Source organism: Leuciscus leuciscus (genome assembly GCF_965113295.1).
Source record: "Leuciscus leuciscus genome assembly, chromosome: 24".
In the NCBI taxonomy this organism is placed as follows: domain Eukaryota; kingdom Metazoa; phylum Chordata; class Actinopteri; order Cypriniformes; family Leuciscidae; genus Leuciscus; species Leuciscus leuciscus.
In genome coordinates, this window is record NC_138723.1 from 17,620,108 (window position 1) to 17,635,313 (window position 15,206).

The following is a 15,206-nucleotide window of genomic DNA, read 5'->3' on the forward strand; positions in this document are numbered from 1 at the left end:
GTAAGCTATTAGTACTGAGATAAACCTTAAGGCGGAACTACACACAAGCGCGACAGTTGCATTCCGGATGACGTAAAGTGTTGGACATGCGCGTTACCCTCGGAAGTGCAACATTTATGTTTTGTAGGCACGGCATTGGAAAAGGTGGGTTGTCTTTTTTTAATCATTAAAGCGGTGTATTTTTGCTGTTTGCCTCATATATCAAATGTAGACCGTGCTGTTTTTCTAAATACGCCTAGGAACAGTTGTGTTGTTACCCCGTCAACTCGGCATAAGCGGATTTATGTGGGTTAGTTCTGTCTCATCCAGGCCCGGACTGGCCACCGCGAGTACCGGGAGAATTCCCGGTGGCCTGGTGACTAGTTTGGCCCGCTGCCCTGTATTTATTTAATATTATTTACCAAAAAAAATATTTTTTAAATTATTTTATGTTATTGCCTGCTCATTGTACCACAGCGAATCCGGCATTCGATAATAAATCATGAATCTACTAGTCTCTACTGGCAACGCTACGGTTCGGCTCACGTCCGCTCCGTCAAACGGTTTCGATCAGAGTAATCAATGCGAGGGGCTCGAGGATGGAGAAGAAGCGGCCAGATGGAGTAGTGGACAGTGGCGCCTCCAGGACATTTTAATGGGGTGGCCAAAGGGGGACAGTAAAAATCCTAGGCTGGCACACTAAAACAACGGGGGGGAAGGGGTAACCTGCATTGATTTCAATATCTATTCTTTTTCTATACTACTTGCGTTTCTTTTATGTAATTTGTCAGGTTGATATGCAGATTAAATTATATTTATAAAACTAGGTAGTATGCACATAAATCACATTGTTTAGCAATGAACTGTAAAATACATTTATAAATTCCTGTGTAAATACATTTATACGAGTGATGCACCGACATGAAAATTCAGGATGCACATGTCTGAAAACCGACACCAAAAATTAAAATACAGTTTTAATAATAATCAAGTGATACATCAAATGTATTTAATAACCAACACTCAAATAATACAGAGTTGTTGAAACATTAAAATGACACGTAAGGCATTTTTTTATATCAACTTTTTAATAACAGAATAATGTTTCTACAATTTGTTGGTGATTTAAACGATGGTAGTAATAGCCTAACTTATTTTCATGACAGATTTAGTCCTATTTAAAAATAACCTACATTAAATAATTAGCCTAAATGATGAATGATAAATATGTAAAAATGAATGAACAGGTTAAGTAAAAAATAATCAATATGTAATCTAATGCAGATATTTATTAAAATGCTCCCCTCTAGAGTTTTTTTCTTTTTTCTTTCTTGTTAACTAATGAGTGATGGTCATTGAATAGATTTCCTGATGTAAATGTAACGTTAGCATTGTTTACCAGCGGTTTTATTTTATTCCGGTGTTTGAAATCCTCATATGAACCCATCAGCAATCCTCATATGAACCCATCAGTATGGCCCTGTCCCAAATGGCACACTTCAGTGAAATATCTCCATCTTGTCTTTGTTTCTGTAGATGAGCAGGGACTCGGATGGTAATAAAGAGTTCCACGAGCAGCTCCGTTTGCAGCAGCTGTATGAACAGAAGAAAGAGGGTGGAGATGATCCACTCACGTACGTCGACCCAGAAGACGGCACTGCGTACGACTGGGACCATGAAAAGAGAGCATGGTTTCCAAAGGTCTCCCATTACCAAACAAAATACTACATTTACACAATGTCTGTTTTAATAACCCGATCAGAGCTGATTCGCTGTAAGTTCTGCATTAAAGTTCATGTTATTTGCTTTCTTTATAGATAAATGATGATTTCATCGCAGCATATCAAGCAAACTATGGATTCAACGAGGAAGGGGCCCCTGATCCGTCCGCTGCGGCCCCTCCAGAGGAGCCCAAGAAGACGGAGGAGAGCTCGGACCAGGACACAACTAAGGAAGGCGCTCAGAAAGGAGAGAAAAGAAAAGCAGACCCAGGTTAGAAGATATTCATAATCATTTACCTAATAACTGCTTTATAGATTAACTAATTTAATAATTGATGATCTTTACAATGTCAACACTGAATTTACTTCATCTGATCAGCCGAAATGCATTATTTTCCTGTTATCACTGTTAAGCTGCTTTGACACAATCTGTATTGTATAAAGCTCTATATAAAACGAGGTGACTTGACATAAATGTTTTGTATTCTAACTATATTAACAAATAAACAAATATGTATTGTATTTTACAGGCTGGTTTGAAGTTGAAAAGGACAAAAACACAAATGTTTATGTGACAGGTAAATAATGTCCTCATTATTAGATTAGATTAGATTACTACATGTTTTTAATATAAATATCATGTTGTAAATACTGGTATGACTCCCTCTAGTGGCCATATCTACTTTTTAAATCAGTTGGTTGGTTTAAATAAGAACTGATAATCAACTATTCAGTTCATGAAGTGTTTTTCAGTGCATGTGTCTTTCTGCTAGGTCTTCCTCTAGACATAACTCCTGATGAGTTTGTGGAGATTATGTCCAAATGTGGAATTATCATGCGTGATCCTGTCACAGAAGAATATAAAATCAAGCTCTACAGGGACAAGGATGGGAACCAAAAAGGAGATGGACTTTGCTGCTACTTGAAGGTTGGTCATTATAACATTATGATCATGTACATGTAAATATTCTATATATATTTCAAATAAAAACACATACACGTTTGATGTGCAGTGTTATTTTAGTATTATTTATAGTATTTATTATTATTTTGAATTAGCCTTTATTTGTATAATTGCAGTTTTTATTTATTAGATTTTAGTTTAAGCAATTCTGTTATGTGCTTTTGTCATTTTTATTAGTTTTTTTTTAAACTCTTTCGATTTGGCTTTATATATATATATATAGTATGTATTTTTATTTGTAGTTGTTGTAATTTTAGCACTTCATCTTCGCCCTATATTACTTTAGTTAGTTGTTAGATTAAGTTGTTAGATTAAGTTTTTAATCTAATATTTATATTTAATTTGATCTCAGCTTGATTTCAATGAACAAATGCTATTTTGAATAGTTTTAGTTTTAAAACGGTTTAACATGCTTGACATGTCATGTGTATTTATATAATTTGCAGACAAACATTTTAATTTGATTATTCCCTGCAGAAAGAGTCTGTGGCTCTTGCCGAGCGGCTCTTGGATGAGTCTGAGATTCGGGGCTACCGACTGCACGTGGAGGCAGCGCGATTCGAGCTCAAAGGACAATATGACGCCAACAAGAAGAAGAAAAAGAACAAAGAGTACCGCAAAAAGCTCCAGATGCAACAAAAGTACAAACCTTTTCTAGCTGAATCCTGTGTGGCTCAATGTAGTCAATTCTGACACATAGTGCAACAATGCTCTGCTTAATCAGCATCATATTTTTTGTGTTGTTGTAGACACGACTGACACTTGTCATTTATGATTATCAGGCAGCTGGACTGGAGGCCGGAGAAGGCCATGGACGCTCGCAAAAGGCATGAAAAAGTTCTCATCATTCAAAACATGTTTCATCCCAGTGACTTTGAGGTAAGAGCCAATCTCAGAACATACCGACACACCCAGAAGAAACACTTGAACATATCGTAGATGTTATTGAATAGAACATTTTGTTGGCAACACTTCACATTGAGTGACATCTGCATGGAAAAGAGCATTTGTAAAATGTCTTTTGCTGCAGCTGAAACCAGATCTACAGAATTTTCTTTTTACAGCACAGAATATGTTTAGCCTTGCACTGGTATTCAAGATGTGTAAAGTTAATTACAGAAATGCTTTTGGTTAGGAACAGTTTAGAGCTACGGCATTGTTGAGTTTCTCTGTACCCGTGAAACGTCTCTGCGTCAGAGCTCAAGGCAGGTTTGTCTGCATTCCTGAAGTAGGTGCAGCTTAAAGGCTCAGAGAAGAGCAGGAATGAAGGTGTGGATCTGCGAATCTAGGATCCTCATGCTTTCTACATCTTTTAATTGTGTTTAAGAAATGAGACTGATACTAAGATTGAACTGAAACTATGTTTGTGATTCAACTATAAATAATATGGCTAATTTAACTAGCTACCATTCAAAAGTTTGGAATCAGTAAGATTTTTTAAAGAAATGGATACCTTTATTCAGCGATTAAACTGATTAAAAGTCTCAGTGAATACTTTTACATCGTATACAAAAGATTTGTATCTCAAATCAATTTAATTTCTGTAATGATGCTGAAAATTCAGCTTTTCCATCACAGGAATAAATTAAATTTTAAATAATTTTTTTATTTTTTTTTATTAAGTTATTTTAAATTGTAATATTATGTCACTACTACTGTTTTACTGTATTTTATCAAATAAATGCAGCCTTGGTGAGCAAGAGCAAACTTACTAACCCCAAACTTTTGAGCAGTAGTGTGTATACTACCCCATTAATCATTTAGAAACTCCTAATCACTCTTTATTATTACTATTTTCACATTTTTTAAATAATAGCAAGTGATCAAAACATATGAAGTAAGATTAATAGGAATTGACTGCAAATGTTAAACAAATCAAAGCCATGTTAAATTGTAGCTTCTTCAAGAGTGTACTAGATTCTAGCTCTGTACACTCTGGACATTTAAAACGTCAACAAACATCATGAAGTGCATCCTGGGATGCTTTTTAAACATTTGAAAAGGGTTCACATGTATTTTAGAAACTTGTTTGGTTGCTTTTCCTTCATTATTCAGTACAACCTCATCCAACTTTCAAGATTTTTTTATTAAAATTTTAGTACCAGTTAGGGACCACTTATATTTGTCTACAAAGCCCATTTCAATCTTTTAAGCCTTTAGATCAAATGTTTTTTTTAAGATAATGAAGAATATAAATGTAATCAAATGTGTCCAAACATTTAACTAAAAAAGAGCTGCACCATATGTGTCATGCAGGAGGATCCTTTGGTTCTGAATGAGTACAGAGATGATCTGCGGACAGAATGTGAGAAATTCGGGATAGTGAAGAAGGTCATTATCTTTGACGTAAGTCCTTTTTTACTTCTGTCCACAATTATTATGATAACTTAATTATGTTTACACAACTTTTTTTTGCTATTTCTTATGCTTAACTCTTTGCTTTCTTCCATTGGAAACAGAGGCACCCTGATGGAGTGGCATCCGTGGCTTTTAAGGAACCTGATGAGGCGGACATGTGTCAGGCGGCTCTGAATGGACGCTGGTTTGGAGGGAGGAAACTATCAGCACAGCCGTGGGACGGTGTAACTGACTACCAGGTAAAATACTCAGCCTGTTTTAAAGGGATAGTTCACTTTGAAATTACATTTTGGTATGTTTTAGCTTACCTCAAGGGCATCCAAGATGTAGGTGTCTTTTTTTCCGCAGTAGTTTCAATTTTGATATTTTTAGGTCAAACCGTTCTTGTCTGTCAGTCATATAATGCAGGTCTATGGTCACTGTCTCAAAGAGCATGCACAGAGTCCAAATTAAAACAATTCCCCATCGTCCAAATTAAACAATTCCCCATCGTAAGTATTTATATCGTTTTTACCTCTTGAACACAGCCATGTCCAAGTGATCTGAGAGCGCGGGCGGGTATAGATATATACACTAGATGTCACATTGGCTACTGCGAAACCGTAGCCAATGCGGAATCTATTGTATATATCTATACCCGCCCGCGCTCTCAGATCAGAATTGTTTTAATTTGGACTCTGTGCATGCTCTTTGAGACAGTGACCATCGACCTGCATTAAATGACTGACAGACAAGAACGGTTTGACCTAAAAATATCAAAATTGAAACTACTGCGGAAAAAAAGACACCTACGTCTTGGATGCCCTTGAGGTAAGCTAAAACATACCAAAATTTAATTTCAAAGTGAACTATCCCTTTAAGTTATGAAGAATTGTAATTTGCTACAGAGTTTACTTCCTCGATCTGATTCAGGAATTTGCTGAATCACGAGAAGTTGGCATTGAATACAAACCGAATGTGGGTTTGCTAAAACTGTCTCTAAATAGCTATTTGGCTGTTAATTAACATTACAGTCTGCATGATGTCATCAGAAAAGGAAAGTTATTACATGGATTAAACCAACACAAACATTTTTTATTTTGTAATCACATGCACAATAAGACCAGAGATGTATATTAAGAAAGTTAAGAGTCAGTTTCAGGGTCAGTATAGTTGACTAAAACCATTTAAAAGAAAAATGTGTTTCTTGAAATAAAATAAATGATTAAAAAAATAAAAAATGTAAGTGTCATTTAGTTTAACTGCATGTTAAGAGTTATTAAAAACGATATAGACAGATAAAAAATGCAATCTAATAAAAATAACAAATACACAACAAAAATACTAAAACTTTACATTTAAAATGAAATAGTTCAAAATATGAATAAAAACCATAAATTGTAACTTGAGATAAAATAAATGTTTAGTGAAATAAAAAATAATTATTTATAAAATGAAAACTTAAATGTTCAAATCGGTTCTATTTTCTTCTGCTTTTTTGCCTCACTTTTTGGCTCTGGTCACACAGGTTGAGGAAACCTCACGAGAACGAGAAGAGAGACTGAAAAGCTGGTCCTCTTTCCTGGGTGACGGATCTAAAGCGGACCCTTCAAAAGCAGCAGAACAACAGAATTCCAGCACACAAGAAGCAGCAGAACCGACTCAACAGGAGGAGGGTACAAACGAATGCACCGCACAACCACAGGAGGGGAAAGATGAGGAGGAGGACAAGGAGGAGGACAAGGAGGAGGACAAGGAGGAAGGAGGAATGCTGTCGACCGATAGCAGTTTAGCAGGAAGTGATGATGAAGATGCGTAGATGTGGAGAGAAAACAGAACTTTTGTTTAATGTCTCTTGCTCAAACATCTCAACATCAATATACAGTGGTCTCCTTTTTATTGTTCCCATGACATGCCAGTGCATTTCACCATTGATGGAAATTTAACTGCAAATAATCATTTGTGTGATTATCACTTTCCTTCATGCTAATGTGTGTCACTGTCCGAATCATTTTGAACTTCTGTTAATAGTTTTATAGTAAAAACACATTTTGTGACCTCTTCATTGTTTCTTGCTTTCGTGAAAAAGACGTTTCTTATAAACTTTGCCACAGAAAAGATTTTTGGTTTATATGGGAACAAAAAAAAACAAGCCCAGTGTAATTCCGTGTAAGCGTAATGACAGCTATGATGTTATCTGTTTGAGATGACCTTGTTCAACTCGCTCGGGCACATTTCTCAGCGCACAACCTCCCGCACAAAGTATCACATTGGTTTTGTTTTAGTGCGATCGGTGGCTGGATGTGCGCTGGATTCAGTTCGGTAAGCAGCGTGTTGAATGTTTCGAGGATTAGATTTTTTTTCTGAATGCAGCAGAAGTCCTGTTTCAGTTTGAGGAAGGAGTGCTTTAGAGGATAAATAGAAACTACCTATTTATAAATGTGGGTTTCATCTTTGTCTTTTTAAAATCTTTTGCTGTTCTCTGTTTATAACTAGTCTAAAAGAGATTCTTTAAATGAAATGGGTAATTTCGTTTGTTTTTCCTCAACTATTTTGTTGCACTGTCCAGTTTTCTATCAAATAAGTAATGTTTAAATATTAATAAACTGTACTTTGCCATCTCAAGCTACATTCATACATTTTAATATACACTACTTTTCAAAAGTTTGGGGTTGGTAGATTTTATGTTGTTGAAAGAAGGCTCTTATGCTCACCAAGGCTGCATTTATTTAATTAAATTCATAGTAAAAATTGTCATGAAATAGTACAATTTAAAATAAATTTTTGATTTTAATATAATTTAAAATTAAATTTATTCTGGCAAAGCTGAATTTTCAGCATCATTACTCCAGTCTTCAGTGTCACTTGATCCTTCAGAATTCATTCTAATATGCTGATTTGGTGCTCACAAAACATTTCTTGTTATCAATGTTGAAATCAGTTGTGCGTTCATTGTTTTATTTTTGTGCAAAACACGATGCATTGTTTTTCAGGATTTTTTGATGAATAGAAAAAACAAAAGGACAGCATTTATATAAAATATTAATATTTTGTAACATTGTAAATGTTTTTACCATCACTTTTGATGATGATAAAAAAAAAAATCGTATTGACCCCAAACTTTCAAACAATAATATTGGATCAAAGTAATGCCTTTAGAAAGGTACCAGGGTCGACAGATTTACAGTTTCATTTAACAGTACAAGCGTTGTGCTCAATGAAGAATTACACATTATCAGTTAAATGCTGATATTTACATCCATTAGGCTTATATCCACTTAATTTTCCTATACAAAATCATTGTAACATGGTAAGATTTTAACTGGAGAGTTTATTTTTGAAAGATTGGTCTTATTACAATGTTAACCATTTTATTTATTTATTTTAATGTATGGGACAGTAAATTGCTTTAAAAGGGGAAATACAATAGGGTTGATGCACAACTTCATTCTTTTTATGATGAATAAATTAGAGAGAATAAATTCAAAATGCTAGATTTATTTCAATGTTAAGTACTCTACACATATGTACACGGGGAACACAAATGAAACCCATTTTGTAAAAAAATAAATATTGTATCCCTAAGTCAGGATGATGGAGGACAGACGGTTAGAGCACTCAGAGGAGTGTAAAGATTCTCCTCAGCTGTTTACATACTATCAAGGTGATATCAACACTGCCGTGGATGAGCACTTCTTCCGTGCCCTGAACAAAGCCACCACACCAAAAGACCTCAGCACTAAAGCCAAGGAAAGCAACAGGACTCCCAAATCTGGTGTGTTAATGCCAGTAAATCAATCAATCTATCTATCTATCATCTATCAATCAATCAATCAATCATCTAAATATATGCTTTTCTTATGCCAGATGCCCGCCTATCTTCATCATCACCATGGGCTTTTCCTGGTCTAACATCTAAGTACACACACTCTTCTGGCTCCTCAAAGTTGACCCAATTGACATCCATGGACGCCACAGCTCCATCCCAGGGAGTTATCGTGAATCCCTCAGGACTATCATCCTCATCCTCCCTCTGGCCCTGTCCACCCAGACAGAGCACAGGCTTTGAACTGCCTCAAATACTCTACCAACCGCCCATGGTTGCTGAGGGCAGCGCCAGCTCTTACCTGAATCTGTTACAAATGGATCGCCCAACAGGGGGCAACATGATCTCGCCCTTCTCAAAATCAGATACCAGACCAGAGTGGAATTCTGGGACAGCCTTTAAAGATGTGTCTGGAAGCAGGATCGGCCTAGATTCAGGTATTGCAACTTATGCCATTGCTTACTGTTCGTTCACAGATGCATCTAATGCAAGGGTATACATCGTTAAAGGGATACTCCACTTTAAAATGAAAATTCTGTCATCATATACTCACCCTCATGTTGTTTCAAACCTGTATGAATTTCTTTCTTCTGCTGAACAGAAAGGAAGATATTTAGAAGAATGTCAGTAACCAGACAGTTTCTGGTCTCATTGACTTCCATAGTAGGAAAAAAATACTATGGAAGTCAATGGTACCAGAAACTGCCTGGTATATTCTTCAAAATATCTTCCTTTCTGGTCAGCAGAAGAAAGAAATTCACAAAGGATTGAAATAACATGAGGGTGAGTATATGATGACAGAATTTTCATTTTAAAGTGGAGTATCCCTTTAAGTAAGGGATAATGAAAAGTCTGCCGTTCTTGATCGCAAAACAAACTAAGACAGATGATTAGATCAGCCTTTATAACCCTGAAGTGGTTTGTTTTGTGATAATGCAATGCTAAATGTACATACATTATCAGTGTTAAATGGCTATTAACCAACAATTATTAAATAGGCCTGCCTACATAGGCACGAAATATTGATTTGTTTTTTAATGGATTTTTGCAGTACTGTAAATTATTTATCTGTGCACTTCATTATTTGTTTTTAAATCCATGTGCTCTCATTGTGCAATTACGCTTAATCGTGCATTGTCCCTGTAAAAATACACAATAAAGTAAAGTAAAGATCCCTGTTCACACGGATCTGTGAAAGCGACTAAAAATTGTATATATGTATGCCAGGCCAGTAGTTGGCGCTGTCACTTTGTAAAGAAACACTAAACACCTATATACTGAACACCTAATATGGCATGACGTCACCGTTTTCACAAATTTGTGTTTTTGTAGTTTGCGCTTAAACGATAACTGTATCGTTTTCAAAAACTTGGACTTTGAAACCCGTTTTCAAAAGTTTGTGTTTTCAGGACCCAAAACGCTGTTGTCGTGTAAATAAATGGCCAAAACGCACAAAAAATTACAGTTTTTAGTTGAAACCTGTAGTGTAAATGGCCCATTAGAGTTGTGCAATTTTTTTTAACTATTCAGTTATTGTCTGTGTAAACTACAAAAATGCGTATTTGCGAAAACGGTGACATCATGCACATTTGTATTGTGTTCAGTCAATAGGGGCATAGTGTTTCTTTACAGAGTGGCATCGCCAACTACTGGCCTGGCATACATAATACAGCATTTTTCGTCGTTTTCATGGTCCGTGAATGGGTTGAAACTGATATATATTGATGAAAAATGTACAGTTGCTTTAAATGTGATTGTCACGTCTCAATTTCTGAGTAGCTTCTTTAAATAAGTAATTACTTATTCTAATTTCATGACTGTTAAAAAAGTATGTTCTATTACACATACTGTTGGCGATGTCTCTTTGTAAAGAAACGGCTATATAGTAGGGATTTATGCATATTCGGATGCAGCTTAACATGCAGTGCATTTGTTTACTCTGTTTGTTTATGTGGATAGATTATTTGTATTATTTTGTGTTTTTCAGGTGTGCCTGTCTCAGAAATCAATAAGGATTTGTACTGGTATTGAAGAAGAGATTTTTAGCTTTACAGTATGACGAAAATACATTTTCAGCATAAGACTGCCTGTGTTTACATTATTATGTAAGCTTAAAAATGCTTTTGGACATTCGGTAAAGTGACTCAAACCATTATATTCATGGTGTCAAACATTCCTCAGAGATGAATGGCAGTTAATTGCTTCTTTTAGCCGTGAGCATGTGAATACGCTATCTTATAATAGAACATAAGTGAAAAAACCTGATTGGAAATAGTTCACTTCTCTTAGCTGGATGAATGAGGAAGTAAAGTCTATTTATATGATTTGTAATACAATCATACACTGAAAAATATGATTCGTTGAATTTAATAAAAAAAAATGATGGTAAGTGGTTGCACACAATTGATTTTAGCTACATTTAAACAAATGCATTAAGTTGAACTTAATCAATTTTAGTTCAACTTAATGCATTTGTTTAAATGTAGATAAAATCAATTGTGTGCAACCATTTACCATACTTTTTTTTTAAATTAAATTCAACGAATAATTTTTTTTCAGTGTAGTTTTACTAAACTTTCTTTTTGTATTATATGCTGTTTTGAAAGTTCATATTTTTACTGTAAGCTGTAAAAAAAACTGTTGTCATTTGACAAAAAAATTTTTTTATATAGTTCCTTTTCTCTCTGAAAAGATCCTCATACTTTCGGGGACCCTTCAAAACTTCATGTACAATTGTTTAAACTCTTCAGAGCAGGTTACACAGAAAGCAAAGCATAGTTCATGCAATGCTGAATGTGACATGAGCAAACCAAAAATAAATGTCCTCTAAATTGTTCAAATGTTGAATTTCTTCTTTACAAACCTGTTTTCTTAAAACCTTTTCACACTTTTTATCCTCGGGCAATGATGTATTTCCCTGCCACAGTCCCTCACTTTTCATATATGAGTATGACAAAACAGCTAAAGGCTTTTTTGATGAATTTCCTCAAATATTTCCAAGAATAGTATACAGTAGTCTATTTTCAGAATGATTAGACATGTGACCATTTGTTTAATAAATCCCACATAAATATAGTCCTTTTGTATCTACTTTACACATTTACATACTTTTTAAACAAGACGTTTGATTTTTTGCAGGTCAGAATGACCTGTCAGAATTATTAATGATTTAAATTTTTTGACAGTCTGTTGTTTATTAGTAAATTAGACTTATACGTTTACTTTATATTTACTTTTTTAAAGGCAATTTATTGATTTTCAAAGTCAACTACATTCTGTCTCTCCTGTTTAAAGCATTGATTTGCAGTGTAAGGAGACATTTCTTTGAGGATAAAGACTCAAGGCCACCCACACATCTTTGTGAGCTCACGTACTGCTGTTTCAGTTTGTCCAGAAGTGGGAGACAATGTCTGCTGAGCAAAGGTGCCAATGGGGGATTCGTCTTCCACTCATTCATAAATATACCAGCTTCAGCAGGAGAAGGCTGCAGTGCTATCTGCTCTCCGTGTATTCAGGAGATGTGGGGTATGGACATGCACGAGGACAGCCTTTCACGCTCACTTACTCCCACATCTCCGTAAAACTGCAATTACTGCTAATAACACATTGGGAGACTCTAGGAGAACAGAGTCATTCATTTGCCTGTCCACAAAACTTAAAGGGATAGTTCACTTTGAAATAAATTTTTGGTATGTTTTAGCTTACCTCAAGGGCATCCAAGATGTAGGTGTCTTTTTTTCCGCAGTAGTTTCAATTTTGATATTTTTAGGTCAAACCATTCTTGTCTGTCAGTCCAACGCTATCTCACGACCAATTCGTACGAATTCGTACGAATTATAAAAAGATGGCTAATTCGTACGAATTCGTACGACCTCACTCGTACGACCTCACTCGTACGAATTTGTACGATTTGTCTAAACCCACGTGATGGGTAGGTTTAGGGGCTGGGTCAGGGGTAGGTCATTCGTATGAATTCATACGAATTGGCCAATTCGTAAAATATGTACGATTTTGCAAAAATCGTACTAATTCGTACGAGTAAGGTCGTATGAATTCGTACGAGTTAGCCACTTTGTAAAATTTGTACGTTTTCCCGTGAGATCGGGTTGGTCAGTCATATAATGCAGGTCTATGGTCACTGTCTCAAAGAGCATGCACAGAGTCCAAATTAAGACAATTCCCCGTCGTCCAAATTAAACAATTCCCCATCGTAAGTACACATTGATGGCCTAAGACACGAAACGAGCGGTTTGTGTGAGAAAACGAACAGTATTTATATCGTTTTTACCACTTATACACAGCCATGTCCAAGTGATCTGATCTGACGTGTACGCAGACTGGTGCATAGATATATACACTAGATGTCGCCTTAAAGACATTCGCTCCAATGAACTGCCGTAGACAAGGTGACATCTAGTGTGTATATATCTATGCACCAGTCTGCGCACACGTCAGATCAGATCACTTGGACATGGCTGTGTATAAGTGGTAAAAACGATATAAATACTGTTCGTTTTCTCACACAAACTGCTCGTTTCGTGTCTTAGGCCATCAATGTGTACTTACGATGGGGAATTGTTTAATTTGGACGATGGGGAATTGTTTTAATTTGGATTCTGTGCATGCTCTTTGAGATAATGACCATCGACCTGACAGACAAGAACGGTTTGACCTAAAAATATCAAAATTGAAACTACTGCGGAAAAAAGACACCTACATCTTGGATGCCTTTGAGGTAAGCTAAAACATACCAAAAATGTATTTCAAAGTGAACTATCCCTTTAAAGGGGCATAACTATAGAGAGCCACTGAATGCAACTTTGCTAATTTTTCAAAAATGAGAGCAAAATTATAAATAATTTATCTTAGGTCAGCATATTAATAGCTTTGAACATACTAGCAAACATTCTAGATACTATAGAGGCAATATTTATTCATATTGTGACAATATTGTCCAAAAAATCACTGTGTGTTCAATGAGTATATGCTTCTTTTTTTTTTCTGAGCAACAATGGTGGAAATTTTCAATAGCTTATTTTGTAACCAAGACTTTAAGATATGGGACTATACATAAATATAAATGTAAAATCATTAAGAAATATTCACTACTGTCACATTTAACTCTATGGTTTGAGAATGAGAATCGTTATAAGAACTGAAGGCTTTATAACTCTCTTGGGTTCAATCAGTGGTTTATAACCCCAACATGTTTTAGTTTTTTTACAGTGAGTGCACTATAGTCTTGCTTTGTGTGCTTTTCTCTTTCCCATCATCCTCTCACATCCCCAGAGTGTGTTAATGAATGAGAAAATACAATGTGAGATGTTCTCAAAGCATTTACCCTAGATCAATAAAGATTTAAATGAACACTAAATTAATGATCTTATCATTTGATTTAACTGTTAGCAGTAATCTCAACCATGCTATAGGAAGCTTAGTTGTTTTTTAGTAAGCATGCAACATTTGTAACCCATTTTACTAGCATAATGTGAAGTACAAATGAAACAGGATTCAATCTGCAGGCCAGAATGTAAATTTAAGCAATGGAAATTAGATTTAGAAAGTAAATTAGTTTAATTTTGCTGAAAAATGTGGAAAGCAATGCTCAAAAATGGGTACATTATAGTGGACCAGATGGTGGAACTTTTCATTTCGGCATGCTCACTATTCGATTATTGATGCCTTGGCACATTTTAAGTTCTCTCCCATCTGCCCTAATTTTCCTGCTCTCTTATGAAGTAAATAAATCAGGCTGATGCCTAACCAAGAGGACAACAGGGGCACATTAAATCTAAATCTGTCACGAATTCAACACATTTGAGAAACAACCGAGAAAAACTGTAGACTAATTTTGTTGCAGTTTACTGAATTACAGACTGACTGTTAAACTGTTTAATTCTGGAAATGACCAGTGCAGTTAAAATAGTTGTTCCTCTAATAAATGGACTATGAAACTAAATATCCCAATGACTAGATAATGTCTGAAACCTTTAGAGATGTGAGACATTCTCATACAGTATGTCAGTCTAATAGTTCCCTTTTTAGACAGACCTAGGTAGGCCATGCACGGGTATTGTGGCAAGCCATCTTTACCTTTATTTCTTTAAATTAACTAGAATATTTTTTATACTAGTATTTATTTTTTAAATAATTTATAAAATGCAGTAGTAAATTGTGTATTTTTCAGTTTCACCAAATAAAAAAAATATTCCAAAAGTTAGTAATTACTAGTATCTACTCCAAATGAATAGCTTATTGAACAGTGCAGGTATTTATGACACTAATATATATCCCATTTGTTACTAGTCACATTTCTTATCTCACTAATTACATTTGCGCTTTTACTTGTTATGTGTAATGATTGAATGGCGACCTATAG

The 15,206-nt window shown here is 35.2% G+C and overlaps 2 protein-coding genes across 5 annotated transcripts; both read left to right on the plus strand.

Annotated features, from left to right (window-relative positions):
- The first annotated feature begins 68 nt into the window (after positions 1 to 68).
- Positions 69 to 7,058, plus strand: htatsf1 (HIV-1 Tat specific factor 1). The gene is made up of 10 exons (XM_082157752.1): positions 69 to 144; positions 1,516 to 1,680; positions 1,797 to 1,971; positions 2,231 to 2,278; positions 2,474 to 2,628; positions 3,142 to 3,305; positions 3,447 to 3,543; positions 4,921 to 5,010; positions 5,124 to 5,261; positions 6,530 to 7,058. Exons 2-10 carry the CDS (start codon positions 1,516 to 1,518, stop codon positions 6,818 to 6,820), a joined length of 1,323 nt encoding a protein of 440 aa, XP_082013878.1. The 5' UTR covers positions 69 to 144; the 3' UTR covers positions 6,821 to 7,058.
- A 128-nt stretch (positions 7,059 to 7,186) lies between these two features.
- Positions 7,187 to 11,667, plus strand: LOC309489173 (uncharacterized protein; the record flags this gene model as incomplete). Of its 4 annotated transcripts, none has more annotated exons than XM_082157756.1 (4): positions 7,187 to 7,323; positions 8,588 to 8,776; positions 8,869 to 9,264; positions 10,815 to 11,667. In XM_082157756.1, 3 exons carry the CDS (start codon positions 8,593 to 8,595, stop codon positions 10,856 to 10,858), a joined length of 624 nt encoding a protein of 207 aa, XP_082013882.1. In that variant the 3' UTR covers positions 10,859 to 11,667. The 4 variants fall into 4 exon arrangements, with proteins under 4 accessions (XP_082013882.1, XP_082013880.1, XP_082013881.1 ...); XM_082157754.1 differs by having other exon boundaries at positions 7,208 to 7,323; positions 8,592 to 8,776; XM_082157755.1 differs by having other exon boundaries at positions 7,219 to 7,442; positions 8,592 to 8,776.
- Between the last annotated feature and the right edge of the window lie 3,539 nt (positions 11,668 to 15,206).

Bases quoted from the DNA above. Each gene is read 5' to 3' on its own strand.
- htatsf1 (XM_082157752.1), top strand. From the start codon at position 1,516: ATGAGCAGGGACTCGGATGGTAATAAAGAGTTCCACGAGCAGCTCCGT. The intron at 3,544-4,920 runs GTAAGAGCCAAT...TGTGTCATGCAG, and splicing joins TTCATCCCAGTGACTTTGAG to GAGGATCCTTTGGTTCTGAA. The intron at 5,262-6,529 runs GTAAAATACTCA...CTGGTCACACAG, and splicing joins ACGGTGTAACTGACTACCAG to GTTGAGGAAACCTCACGAGA.